Raw genomic sequence first — 13,931 nt, forward strand, 5'->3', positions numbered from 1 at the left:
CAGCTATCTCACTCCTCAGTCTATATCCAAAGGACTTAAAAACAGGGACACAGCCACATCAATGTTTATAGCAGCACAATTCACAATAGCTAATTGTGGAACCACCCTAGATGCCCTTCAGTAGATGAATGGATAATGAAAATGTGGTATATATACACAACAAAATACTATTCAGCATTAAAAGAGAATAAAATCATGGCATTTGCAGGTAAATGGATGGAGTTGGAGAACATAATGCTAAGTGAAGTAAGCCAATCCCCAAAAAAACAAATGCCGAATGTTTTCTCTGATATAAGGATGCTGATTCATAATGGGGTTGGTGGGGGAGCATGGGAGGATTATACAAACTCTAGATAGAGCAACGGGGAGGGTGGGAAGGGGATGGAATGAGATGGACATCATTACCCTAAGTACATGTATGAAGACATGAATGGTGTGACTCTACTTTGTGTACTTCCAGAGATATGAAAAATTGTGTTCTAAATGTGTAATATGAAATGTAATGCATTCTGCTGTCAATACATAACAAATTAGAATTTTTAAAAAATTACCCAGTCTAGCTGGATGCAGTGGCACACCTGAAATCCCAGTGGCTCAGAGGGCTGAGGCAGGAGGATCTCGAGGTCAAATCTAGTCCCAGCAATTTAGTGAGACCCTAAGGAACTCAGCGAGACCCTGTATCCAAATAAAATATATAAAAGGGCTGGGAATATTGCTCAGTGGTTAAGTGCCCCTGGGTTCAATCCCTGGTGCCAAAAAGAAAAAAAAATACCAAGTCTAATGAATTTTGTTATGGAAGCAAGAATAGGTTTAGACAACTTCTGTAGTGATATGTGAAGATCAATCCCATCTAAGATTTACCCTAAGTAATTCATGTTCTTTTTTAAATTTTTAAAATTTTTTTTTCAGTTGTAGATGGACACAATACTTTTATCTTATTTATTTATTTTTATGTGGTGCTGAGGATCGAACCCAGGGTCTCACACGTGCTAGGCGAGCGTTCTACTGCTGAGCTACAACCCCAGCCCTTCATGTTCTTTTTGAGTTTAATGGATGATTCATAACTCTCATTCAAGGAGTTCAAATTGCTGGTTTTAGTGTTTAGATATGAGGTATCTCTCAAAAGCTCATGTGTTGACAATGCAAGAATTCTCAGAAGTAAAATGGTTGGACTAAGACAACCTTAACCTAATCAGTGGATTGATCTACAGATTAACTGGGTGGTAACTGTAAGTAAGTAGAGTGGGCTGGAGGAGGGGCCTCTCTTTAGGGGCCTCTCTTTAGGGTTTATATTTTATCCCTGCTGAATGGAGCTGTCTATGCTTCCTGATTGCCACGTCCTGAACTATTTTGCTTCTCCATGCCCTTCTGCCGTCATGCTCTGCCTCACCTTGGGCTCAGAGCAACAGAGTCGAGTTGGCTGTCTATGGATGAGACCTCTGGAACTGTGAGCACCAAATAAACTTTTTCTCCTCTAAAATTGTTTTTGTCAGGTCCTTTGATCACAGTGGTGAAAAAGCGAACTAAAACACCTGGAATCTTGTTTAAGTTATTCACACCAACTAAACCTGATCATCATTATGCCAAGGTCAGACAAGAGTGAACACACACAAAGATAAACAAATAAAGGCTCTATTTTTTTCCCTATGATCCTTGGCTGAAAATCTGGCTTACATTCTCCCAGGAACTGGAAGAGAAGAAAAAAGCTTGATACTGCATACTACACATACATGTGGAAACCATGATCCCAATGACTGTACCTGTGATAACATAGGTACAATGAAAAGTGAAAAGAATAAATACCACTTGGTTTATACATGTGCCCAGCACTATTCCCAGTATTAAGTATATGACGCAGACTTTCCATTCAAACTTCCTTATCTTCCTACAAGTTTATTTTACAGCTGAGGAAATGGAGGCTAACAGGACCTGTGTAATGTACCCAAGATCATCCAAATAGATACTGGTGGATTCAGAGTATTCAGGGATGCATGGGAGTCTTCTGGTGGGTATCTCTGGACCAAAGGGAACAGTGATTTCTCCCAAGCATCATCATGCTTACATGTATAGTCTTCAATTTTCATTATATAGTCCACAGTTGCTATTTTTATGACCATACTCCATCAATTCTAAGACATATGTTATTTCACATGTGAACATCTGAAATTGAGATTCATCTCACAATCTCAGTCAAGCAGAAGGCAGACATGAGATTGCTGTCATTGTTGGAGCATGTGCATTATTTCAGAATGGGTGTTGGTGGACTAGAAAAAAAACAGTGGGTTATTCTTATTATGTGGACACATAAACACAGCATCACACACACCTTCGAAGGCAAAGACGAAATGGTTCTGAATAAGAAAGTGATTCTGAAGAATCCAAGTCAACCTGAAGTTAAGGAATATTTAAACAACTTATTTACTTACTTTTCCCTTATATGTGTATGATTTTTAAAAATCTAAGATGAAAGTCAAAACACCTCTTTCAAGAAGCATAAAATAAATGGTCTAGGTGGTAAGAAAGTAGTTTTGTGTCATATTCACAGTTCATCTATACCCAAGATGGTTCCTATCCCTCTTCACTGCTTAAAACTCTTTACCCTCTGCTGGTACTTAGGTCAAAGCCAAAGCCTCTCCCTGGTAAGCAGAGCCCTTCATCATTTATCTGCTGCACTCCACTCAACTTCCTCCTTTCCCAGTCCCTCGATTCTCACTCTGAGTGTAACCATCCCAGGACAAACCATGCTCTTCCATGCATCAGTTTCTTTGCTAGGCTCTTCTCTGAAATACTCTACACTCATGCCCTTCTCAAAACCCCTCCTGCCAATGTCCATTCAAATGCCACGGTCCAGATAATATATCGCCTCCTTGTGAAGACTGTTATTTCTGAAATTATTTTCTTTTGGGTCTTCATGGCATATACAACTATAACTGCATTATTATTTTTCTGGCATACCTTTCTTTCCCTGCAGGCTTCTAGCATAAGAACACAGACTTTACCTATTACACAAATAGTTTTTTTTTTTTTAATAATCGGGTGAATAAATGAATGGGTTAACAAATGAAGTGTTATGGGATACCTTGAGTCAAAAAGTAGAAATATTTTAGCATCACATTTTACAGGCTGTGGCACTAATATCTTTGTCTTCCTCCAATTCCGTTCTTGAAGCTGTTCCTCTGACCCTTCCCCCATTTAAGTCCTGAGTCTAACTGGAATGAGTATTTCCACATACCTCATTGGTCCCATTGACTTCCTGCCACTGAGTTAGCAGCACCTGCACTGCAGGACTGTGGCCATGCATTGCAGCCAGGTGCAAGGCCGTGTTTCCTTCCTGCAACAGAGACACAATGCAGGTAGAATCTCCTGTGCCAAGGAGCACATCCCTCCAATTGTCAGGGCTGCAGGGCTGCAGTGGGACTTTTAGAAGCTTTCTTTTTGGTTAAAGCCACAGATCAGAATGTGGGCCACATTATCTACAGTTTTTTAAAGATTTGTGTATTTTTAAGTTTTAAATGAAGATATAGCTAAGTGGACCAGTAAGGAAAAAAATCCATTCATACTCCTTGTTCACCTTTCTTATCAGTTTGCTAGCAAAATGTGGGAGAATAAAAGTAATTCCACATAACCCATGTGAGGGTGAACTAGTTAAAGATTTCTCAGAGGTAATTTTAGTAACATATATCATATCATATGTTAGAAAATAATTTTATTTTCTTAATTTTATTTTTTATTTTCTACTTTTTTGGTACCAGGGATTGAATTCAAGGGCTCTTAATTACTGAACGATATCCCCAGCCTTTTTATTTTTTATTTTGAGACGGGGTCTCCTAAAGTTGCTTACAGCCTTGCTAAGTTACTGAGACTGGCTTTGAACCTGCTATCCTCCTTCCTCTGTCTCCTGAGCTGCTGGGAGTACAGGTGTACATTACCACAGCCTGCTTCAAAAGAATTTTAGAAGTGTAGAACCCTTTACCCACAATTCCACAATATAGGAATTTCTCTTAAGAAAATCATCAAAGATGTTCATATAGGGCTGGGATGTGGCTCAGTGGCAAAGCGCTTGCCTTGCACGTGTAAGGCACTGGGTTCGATCCTCAGCACCACATAAAAATAAATAAACAAAGTAAATATATTGTGTCCATCTATAACTAAAAAAAAAATTTAAAGATGTTGATATAGATACAGATATACACCCTGGTGTTTTCCCCTTCCCAATTATGTGAGATTTGAGTCCACAGCAGACCTCAGGGGAGGAGGGGAGAGGGTTGCAGTTGACAGTGGGAAAGTATCCACATAGTCAACTGAATTCAAAGCATTTATGGAACAAAACTGCCAATCTGGGTAATCCACAGCAAAACTGAATGGATTTCACCTGGATAGTTCAAATCTCCAAATCTATTGTGGGCCAAAATGCCATCACCAAATCTACACACCAATTGTTACTACCCTTTCAGCAAAGAAATCAAAATCAAGTTCACCTTGTCCTTTTCCAAAGTATGCAGATTGAGAAAGATGAGTTTTTCTATCATTTCAACGTGGCCCCTCTCAGCTGCCAAAAGAAATGGTTTCCTTCCTCTCTGAAAATAAATCACAAACTCTAACATTTATTACACACTTGACAACATTTTAAGGGTAACGAGGTGGTCAGCAAGGTCCTTCTGGTCATAGCATTTCAAACTAATTAGGGGAGGGAGTTGACAAGATTTCTGACCCCAAATCAGATTCAATTTTGGGCTGTCACTCAAAACATGGACTCAGTTTCATGGTAACAAAGAGAAGCACTGTTCAAAAGAGACCCTCCCAGGCTGAAAGTTTTCTCTGATATGCGGATGCTAATTCACATTGGGGGTGGCTAGGGAAGAATAGAGTTACTTTAGATTAGGTAGAAGGGACTGAAGGGAGGGGAAGGATATGGGGGTAGTAGGAAGGATAGTAGAATGAATCAAACATTATTAGCCTATGTACATATATAACTATATGACCAGTGGGATCCTACATCATGTATAACCAGAAGAATGAGAAAATACTCCATTATATATAATGTATCAAAATGCATTCTACTATCATACATAACTAATTAAAACAAATTTTTAAAAATTTTAGAAATAAGAATAAGAGAATAAAATAAAAGAAGAAGAATAGACCCTCCCAAGCATCAGAGGAGGTGCTTCCTCACAGCCAGAAGACAAGATTCCATTTTATTTCATTTTTTTTGAGAGAGTGAATTTTTTAATATTTATTTTCTAGTTTTTGGCGGACACAACATCTTTGTTGGTATGTGGTGCTGAGGATCGAACCCAGGCCGCACACTTGCCAGGCGAGCGCGCTACTGCTTGAGCCACATCCCCAGCCCAAGATTCCATTTTAAATATAGCAAAATGATAACGATCACATGCCACATGGGCCAGTCAATCAGAGTCATCCGTGGGTTGGTTGGTTTCTTTCTTTCTTTCTTATTTCTTTTTCTGGACACATATTATTTTTCTTTTGGTGTCATCAGCTAAGCTATCAGTAACTAGCACAGTGCAAAGCAAACTGAAAAGAAGAAAGAGATTAAGAGCCCTGATGATGGGGCTGGGGATGTGGCTCAAGCGGTAGCGCGCTCGCCTGGCATGTGTGTGGCCCGGGTTCAATCCTCAGCACCACATACAAACAAAGATGTTGTGTCCGCCGAAAACTAAGAAAAAATAAATAAATATTAATATTCTCTCTCTCTCTCTTAAAAAAAAAAAAGAGCCCTGATGATATCATTTGAGTTCCTGGATTCAGGCATACTTGGGCCATTCATATGACTACTTTGACTGAAACATAAAGCCTTTTTTTTTTTTTTCTCCTTAAAATAGTTTGGGTTGGGTTTCTGTCATGTCACTGAAGGGCTTCCTTAAAGCAACTTCCCTACCTCACAGAACTATGAGAGTAATTTAAATGTGCACCAGGGTATCATTTTAGGTTCATCTAAATACTTCAAACTCAAGCAATTATCACAGGCCACATTTGGCAGCAAACTGCTCAGAAAATGTAGGACAGAAGCTGCAGCTTAGTGATGTCAGCAGTGTCTCTTCATATCATGGTCCACACAGCTGTTCAGGAGTTACTGTCTTTGGCCCTTCAGGTGACAGCTTAGTTGCAAAGTGACTTAGTTGTAAAAGCCACATTACATGGGTGTCGGAGCCACCTCAGCTTAGAAGGAACAAATATTTCTTATAACCATCCCTTGGGTGCACCTTCCAGGGTCCCCATAAGACATGTTGCTGGTTACAACAATCACTATATACAAGAAAAATCCACAGTCTGGCTTCCTCAGGTACTTAAAATTCATCTTTAGCTCCTCCCAGCCCAGATATAATGCACTAATTAAGGGTCCTTTTATCAGAAGCAATGTTGCTAAGTAAGATAGTTAATCTTCTATCTTTACCTACTTTGCAAGGACACAAGCCAGAAAGTTAACCAAAGTTTAAATTTGCATGCAGCAGGTGAAGCATTTTTGTTAGTTCTTTACTTACAGAGACCATAAACACTGTGAGCATGCTGTGTGTGCCCTTTTGAGCATGTATGCCCTGCGTGGACATTTATTGCTTTTGCCCTTATTTCTTCTAGCAATAGCACTTTTGTTTTCCTCTGGAGAACTCCCCACAAAACACACACACATACACGCATGCACACGCATTCACACACACACACACACACACACGCACGCACACACACACACGCACGCACACACACACCATTTGGTGCAATTAGTGCTGCCAACCACCAGGTCTTACCTGTCTGCCTCCTGTCCCATGAGGTGATCACATAATCCATGTTGATCATGTATCCACAGTGATTGTTTCAGTATGAAGCATATGATTCAAACAGGGCCTAACAATTATTTCTGAGATTTGTGTGTCAATATTTGATGAGAGAGGATTTTTCTTTCTTACTGATAAAATCCACAAGGATATAAACCTGAGGCTGCTAATAGCCACCTTTCCCATTGTGTGAAGAGTATATCTATGAATAATGACAATACATAGCCAACCAAAGTCTAGGAGAGAAGAAAAACTGGATCCAGTCAAGCCTGAAACCATTCAGATACACCCTCAAACACTTTAGTTAGGAGTTAATAAATTACCTGTATTTCTTAATCTAGAATAAGATGGAGTTTTGTTGCTTGTAACAGAAAGGATTCTAATACATCTTTATTGATTTGGGGATAGAATTAGTCTATTTTTCATTGCTATAATGAAATTCCAAACGCTGAATATGTTATAAAGAAAAGTTAATTTTGCTTCATGGTTCTAAAAGTGCAAGGTCTAGAGGCTGCATGTGGTAATGACCTTCCTGCTGACAGAGTCCTGAGGCAGTGCATGGGGTCCTATGGCAAAAGATAGGAAGTGTGTGTGTGCCTCCCTTTATGCAAAAAGCCATGAGGACTCAATCATGGAGATTCTATGCAATGACCTTATCTAGTCTTAATAACTTCCCAGAGGCTCCCCCCTCTAAACATCAAAGTTAGATTAAGTTTTCACCCTTTTAATACCATTAGCATTTGACTCTGAGGATCATATTCCTGAATGAGTTGGGGGGTTGGTAAATCATAACCCACTGGAAGGATCAGAGATCTGTTCAACTTTAAAATAACATTTCTCTTTTACCTTGGTTGCTACAAAGCTTTGTATCTTTACCTAGCTAAATAAAGAGATAGTATCCACTCCCAAAGTCTAAGACATGGGAGGTTCTGAGAAGACTACAATTACTACAGATGAAGCATCTTCCTCTCCAAGAAAATAGCAATGACTTTGAACTTTTAGTGCCTTTTAAAAGTGTAATCATCAGGGGCTGGGGTTGTGGCTCAATGGAAGAGTGCACACCTAGTGTAGGTGAGGCACTGGGTTCAATCCTCAGCGCCACACTGAAAAATAAATAAATAAATAAATAAAAATAAAGGCCTTGTGTCTACCTACAACTAAAAAAATTCAAAAATGTAGTCATCAAGAAAAAAAATGTAAAAACCAAAATATACAAAATAAGAATGTTTACTATCTTATAAGTACATCAAAAGGTAGCATGGCACTGGGGATATAGCTCAGTTGGTAGAGTGCTTGCCTTGCATACACAAGCCCTGGGTTCAATCCTCAGCACCAAAAAAAAAAAAAAAAAAGTAGCATAAATTAAGATGAGGTGATAGTGAAATGATATAAATCTTTTCTCCCAACTAGTACATGTTATTAGGTAAAATAACAAAAGGAGTTTCAAAGACTTATGCATTTTTCCAAAAAAAATAGTTTCTTCTTGTTAGGAAGAAATCGACACAGGCTATGCTGTATTGAAACATACCTCTGTCTTAGAACAAGTCACCTCAGGGTCACTCTGACTCAGCCTGACCTAAACCCCCATCAATACTCAGTTGTCAAGAAAAGAAATCCCAAACACTCCATCTTTATGAGAAAGGAAATTGTTATCTAGGACTGAAAACACCTGAAAGGCCCTTCCCTAATCCCCCCTTCTTCACTTTCCTACGTACACAGGCTGTAAGCGGGGTCTCAGTCTCCACTCCGCCCTGTGTAGCTGCTGAGCCACCTCTCCTCTCTCTCTATTTCCTTCTTTCAGTTCTTAAACATTTTAATTTGTTTGAGTAGGGCTGTCTCCTAGGACTTCCTTCATTTGGAAGGCAGACTCTTCAACCAGGAAGATAACAGAGTGGGATGGAGGCCCGGGCTTCAGGCTGTAACAGTGGTTCACTTGATGCTTTGAATATAACCCTAGCTGCACTGGCACTGCAACTGATTTTAAAAAGGTCATGTTTCTCTCTTCCTCTTTCTCTGATCCTCCCTAATCTCAGGGGTAACAGGATTACCTTTCTTCTCCATTTTAGGCAGATTTATCTGTCCTTCAGTAGACATCAACCATAGGAATGAAGTAATCCAGATTTGGAGGATGGTACCAGAAGATCTCAGAAATGACTATACCCAAATTAACAAGTGAATTACAACTCCAACAGAGAACACACGGAATGTAGCCTTTGAGCCACTTCTTTAATAGCTCCCTGTTCCAGAGGCAGAATCACAGCCTCTGGGACAGGAGTCCCCTGTGTTTCTCCTTTGCTAACAAAACAATAAAGCTTCTTTTTCCTTTTCCTCAAAGCCATGTATGTCCTCATTATTGGATTGTCATCGGGGACAGGACCAAGCTTTCGGCAACAAGGCCTGGGACAGATCACCATGCCTCCCTGGCTCAGGATCCTGATTCCATTTCCCAATTAAAATAAGGAGGATCCAGGATTCTTATTCCTGTTTTCATTACTCAATGTGTATTTAACCTAATGTTTTAAATCATTGCACTTATTTTTTTTTTTTTGCTTGTGAACAAACCTTAGGGGCTGAAATTATTTAATAAAAAAAATTTTAGCTCTAAATTTAGTGCCAGGGTTATCTAATTCAGCAAAAAATTGAAAACAGACACCAAAGTCCCACCAATATTGTTTATCATAGGCATCCTTAAGATGTCACCCAGGGAAACCCCTCACAATAGTTCTATAATTTCTCCTATGCACATTCACATCCCATAACATTTTTTCTTACTTGGGATGATGAATTTAAAACAACTCCAGCATAAGGGGAAATCTGAATAACTAAAGATTTCAGTGGGGAAAGAATATGTGGAATGAGGTCAAAAGTACTGAGAGCTACATTGAACCTGAAGCTGTGGCACTGATGTGGGCATGGAGTATGACACTGGGTGAATTCTCCATACACACCACAGATCATATGTTTAGCTAACTGTTACCTCCAGTCTATGTAGTTGGGCCTTTGTATCTGTGGGTTTCATATCTGTGTATTCAACTACTTGCATATCCAATGTATTTGGGGAAAAAAGTGTCTGTACTGACTATGTACAGATATTTTTGCTTGTCATCATTCACTAAACAAATATAGTATGACAACTACATAGCATTTATGCTGTATCAGGTATTATAAATAATCCAGAGATGATTTAAAGTATCCAGGAGAATATATGTAAGTTGTATGTAAATCCTATACCATTTTATATAAGAATTTGAGCAGCTGTAGATTTTGGCATCCAAGAGGGTCCTGGAAGCAATCCCCTGTGGATGCTGAGGAATGAGAAAATGAATGTCTTCCCTGTATTCACTTTTCCCACCCCATCAAAACAAGAAACTTGTTTTGCATTTGACTTCCAACGACTTCCAATTCAGTCTCCTTGAGACCACTAGGTGAAAAAGAAAAAATAAATAAATAAATAGAAAAAAAGAAATAAAGCCCACTGGATATTCTCTTTCATTTGTAGTTGGAACCAACACAACTGTGACAGTAGTCCACTTTATGCTTTAAATATAACCATCACTACTTTGCAATTTATTTTTAAAATGAACATGTTTCTTTCTCTTCTTTCCCTAATCTCAGGAGAAGAGATTACCTTTCTTTCCCATCCTAGACAGAGGATGGGAAAGAAAGGTAATTGTCCTTGAGTACAAACCCACCATAGGAACGAAGTAATCCAGATTTTGGGGAAGATCTCAGAAAGATCTTTCCAGAAGATCTCAGAAAGGACTATCTCCTAAATAAATAAGTGAATGACAACACCAACAGAGAACATATGGAATGGAGCCTTTGAGTCACTCTTTAAAAGCCCCCTGTTCCTGCTGATGAATAACAGCTTTGGGGACAGGAGTCCCCAGTGTTTCTCCTTTGTTAGCAAAGCAATAAACCTTCTTTTTCCTTTTTCTCAAAACCATGTCTTCGTTATTGGATTGGCATTGGGGACATAGACTGAGCTTTCAGCAACAAACATTGTAGCACCAAATTCTTGTAAATGCCCAACCAATATATGAACGGCTGGTGAGGCCTTCCTTTCTATTTCCCTCCCTCCTCAACATTTTCGTCTTGAGTATTTGGTTCTGATCACCAGATGGAAGTTCGCAAGTAGATTCAAAATATCTAGACTACTTTACCTATAGTTTCTGGCTCCTCTAATCTCTTGCCTGCTGAGGGATTCCCAGGGCTATGGAACTTGGAGAAACCTCAAAATATTTCCCAATGCCCTGCATGCCCCCAGCTCCACCCAAAGTCTCTTGTGCCCAGTGAAGTCCATTCTCTTTTAAAAGCCTCCTCCCAGTAAAGTTTTCCTTGTTAGCATCTGGAGTTCCCTCCTGATCTAAAAGGATTTTTACTAACTCTGGCAAGTAAATAGGCTCTCCATACTTGCTGTTGATCAGAATCAAGGCAAAAGAGTAGTGCTATGAAGATAGAGTTGTCTTTTCTATCAAATCTATTTTGATGAACTGACTGAGCAGGGGCCCCCTTGAAATTGTCCTCCCCCTCCAACTTCCTTTTTGCTCTCATACCCCTCTCTAAACCTTTGGCTGATGAGAAGCCCAGCTAGATGTTAACTGCTAAACCTTTGCTTATATTCACAGAACCAAGATGATCTTTGCAACACAAGTCCTTAGTAACTAACTTCAGGGGCTGAAATCCATGGTGATGTCCTGGAGAAGACACTGGCCCTCACTGAGGAAGGTCAGACTTGGCCCAGCCTGAAGCCTCACTACCTCAACTCCCCACACACACACAAAAAAAACCTATGCAACCCTGAGCTCAGGAAGATAGAGTCTTGAGGAGCTATCCCTTCTACCTTCTTCAGGGCTGGCTTGGAATAAACCTCATTCCTTCCTACCAATACTCATCTCTCTAACTTTGGTACTTCAGCGTTAGGCAAACCAGACGTCTGAATCCAGTAACATGACCATGAGTTCCTGAGTCCAGCACCAAATTGGCTTCTTTTTCCATTTTATTATTGTGGTAAAATATTCATAACATAAAATTTACCATTTTGTCCACTATTAAGTATATAGTTCAGTGGTATTAGGGGTATTAGTTATATTCAAATGACTGTGTAACTATCACAACCATTTAGCTGCATAATCCTTTCATCTTGCACAAGTAAAATTCTATACCCATTAAGCAATTGATTAGACAATAAATCTCCACACACACCCTCAGTCCTTAGCAACCATGATTCCAACTGACTTTTGTCAACATATTTGACCTCACTCATATATCTTAGTAAAAAGAGGAGATTTTGTTGTCATTTCCTTTGATAGATCTTTTAAATAATTTTCATGTAAGACTAAAATTGGACTCAGTCTTCTTTCCCTACATGACCCAGTGGTCTTATCATTCACTCATTCCTTGTATGTCTCTGAACCCATCTTAAGATATATTAATAGATATGTGGCTCTGCACAGTCTCTGCCAGGAATCCTCAGTCTTTTCTTCAACAAACAAAGCAGAAGGAAGAAGCATGAGACAGGATAAGCCCCAAACCAGCTGAAATGATAATGGACAGGAAGCAGCTGACCAACTGAAGCTCAAGAAATAGAAAAGCTCCCAGTAAACCTGTTTGGCCTTTGAATTCAACAGCCTGCCAGATCTTTCCCACACACTGCTGTCTCCCATGGGAGTCAGAGTTCACTGAAAGGGGAAAGAGAAAAAATTGTGTGTATCATACATAACCAACCCTCAAAAAATATCTGCTGAATTGAACTGAATGGAATTCATTCATAGGCTGCATCCCTGCTGAATTAGTCAGCTTTCCATCTCTATGACAAAATGCCTGAGAAAAAACAATTTAAGAGAGAAAAGACTTATTTTGGATCACAGTATTGTAAGGTCAGGCAACAGCAGCAACCAAAAAGGAGGCAGATTTAAAAGGCTGCTGAATGAGGCTTTATTGAGATTTCACTCCTGGGAGGAACTCTATCAGACTGACAGAGCAGATAGGAAGAGGGTCTGAGGAGAAACCACGTGGGGGCTTGACAGGACTGGAATTTTTATGGAGCTTACGGCAGGAAGGAAGGGCTTGGGACAGGAAAAGGGAGTTTTAGAGTCCCTTGTCCCACTGGAGTTGGTTGGGGAACTGGCTGAGATCCAGGATTGGCCAGGAGACCCTGTGGATTGACAGGTAGTTCCGTTGGTGCCTGATTGATGTTTCTTTCACGCTGGAAGGCTGCTTGGTGCTTTGTTTCTAAGTCACTGCCATAGACCTGACAAGTATTATTTATTTATTTATTACCAATATTATTTGGTACTGGGGATTCAACCCAGGGGCACTCTACCACTGAGCTACATCCACAGACTATTTTATTTTGAGACAGGGTCTTGCTAAGTTGCTGAGGGTCTCACTAAGTTTCTGAGGCTTGCCGTCCTTCTGTCTCCACCTCCTGAGTCACTGGGATTTCAGGCATGCACCACCATGCATGGCTTGGCTCATAGGTTTTGGTCAATGGTCACCTGGCTTCATTGTTATGGACATCATTCTGGAAAGGCAGAAAGAACATCGTGGTGGAAAGGCATGGTGAAGCAAGCTGCCCACCCCATGGCAGTCAAGAAGCAATGATGATCAAGAGAGGAAGGGTGGAGAGAGAAAGGGTTCAGGAACAAGATATGCCCTTCAAAGGCATGACCCTAGTGACATACTTCCTCCAAACAGGTTCCACACCCTAAAGTTTCTCCCGCCTCCCAATAGCCTATTAAAGTATGAATCCATCACAACCTCCATTAAAGAGTTTAGTACTCTCATGGTCTAATCACCTTCCAAACGCCACACCTAGGAACACCTGCTACCTTGGGAACAAAGCCTTCAGTACATGAACTTTTAGGGGGATGTTTCAGATCCAAACCACACCACCTACTCAGCATGGATCAAAATGCAAAGATCAGCCTCCTCACACCAACACTAAGTGGCGTTTGACGATGATATAGTGAGCACTTACCTTAAACCTAGCTCTTTGCTAAGCACTTTATAGTCAATACCTCATTTAAGCATCCCAACAGTGACTGCTCCAACTTGCTACATAGGAATGGCTTAGAAGTGATGTCTAACTGGAAGGGGCAGAATAGCTCATCATAAAGCTAACTTACACCGGGCATG

The 13,931-nt window shown here is 40.1% G+C and overlaps 1 protein-coding gene across 1 annotated transcript in view; it reads right to left on the reverse strand.

Moving 5' to 3' along the window:
- The window catches only part of Ankdd1b (ankyrin repeat and death domain containing 1B), a 72,640-nt gene that overhangs the window by 36,360 nt on the left and 22,349 nt on the right, over positions 1 to 13,931 (reverse strand). The window contains exons 6-7 of the mRNA XM_026404121.2: positions 4,479 to 4,577; positions 3,233 to 3,331 (exon numbers count right to left, since the gene is read on the reverse strand). Of these exons, the coding sequence (XP_026259906.2) occupies positions 3,233 to 3,331; positions 4,479 to 4,577 (198 nt within the window). The remainder of the gene's footprint in view (positions 1 to 3,232; positions 3,332 to 4,478; positions 4,578 to 13,931) is intronic.

The sequence above is a fragment of the Urocitellus parryii genome, chromosome 1, assembly GCF_045843805.1.
Source record: "Urocitellus parryii isolate mUroPar1 chromosome 1, mUroPar1.hap1, whole genome shotgun sequence".
Lineage (NCBI taxonomy): Eukaryota > Metazoa > Chordata > Mammalia > Rodentia > Sciuridae > Urocitellus > Urocitellus parryii.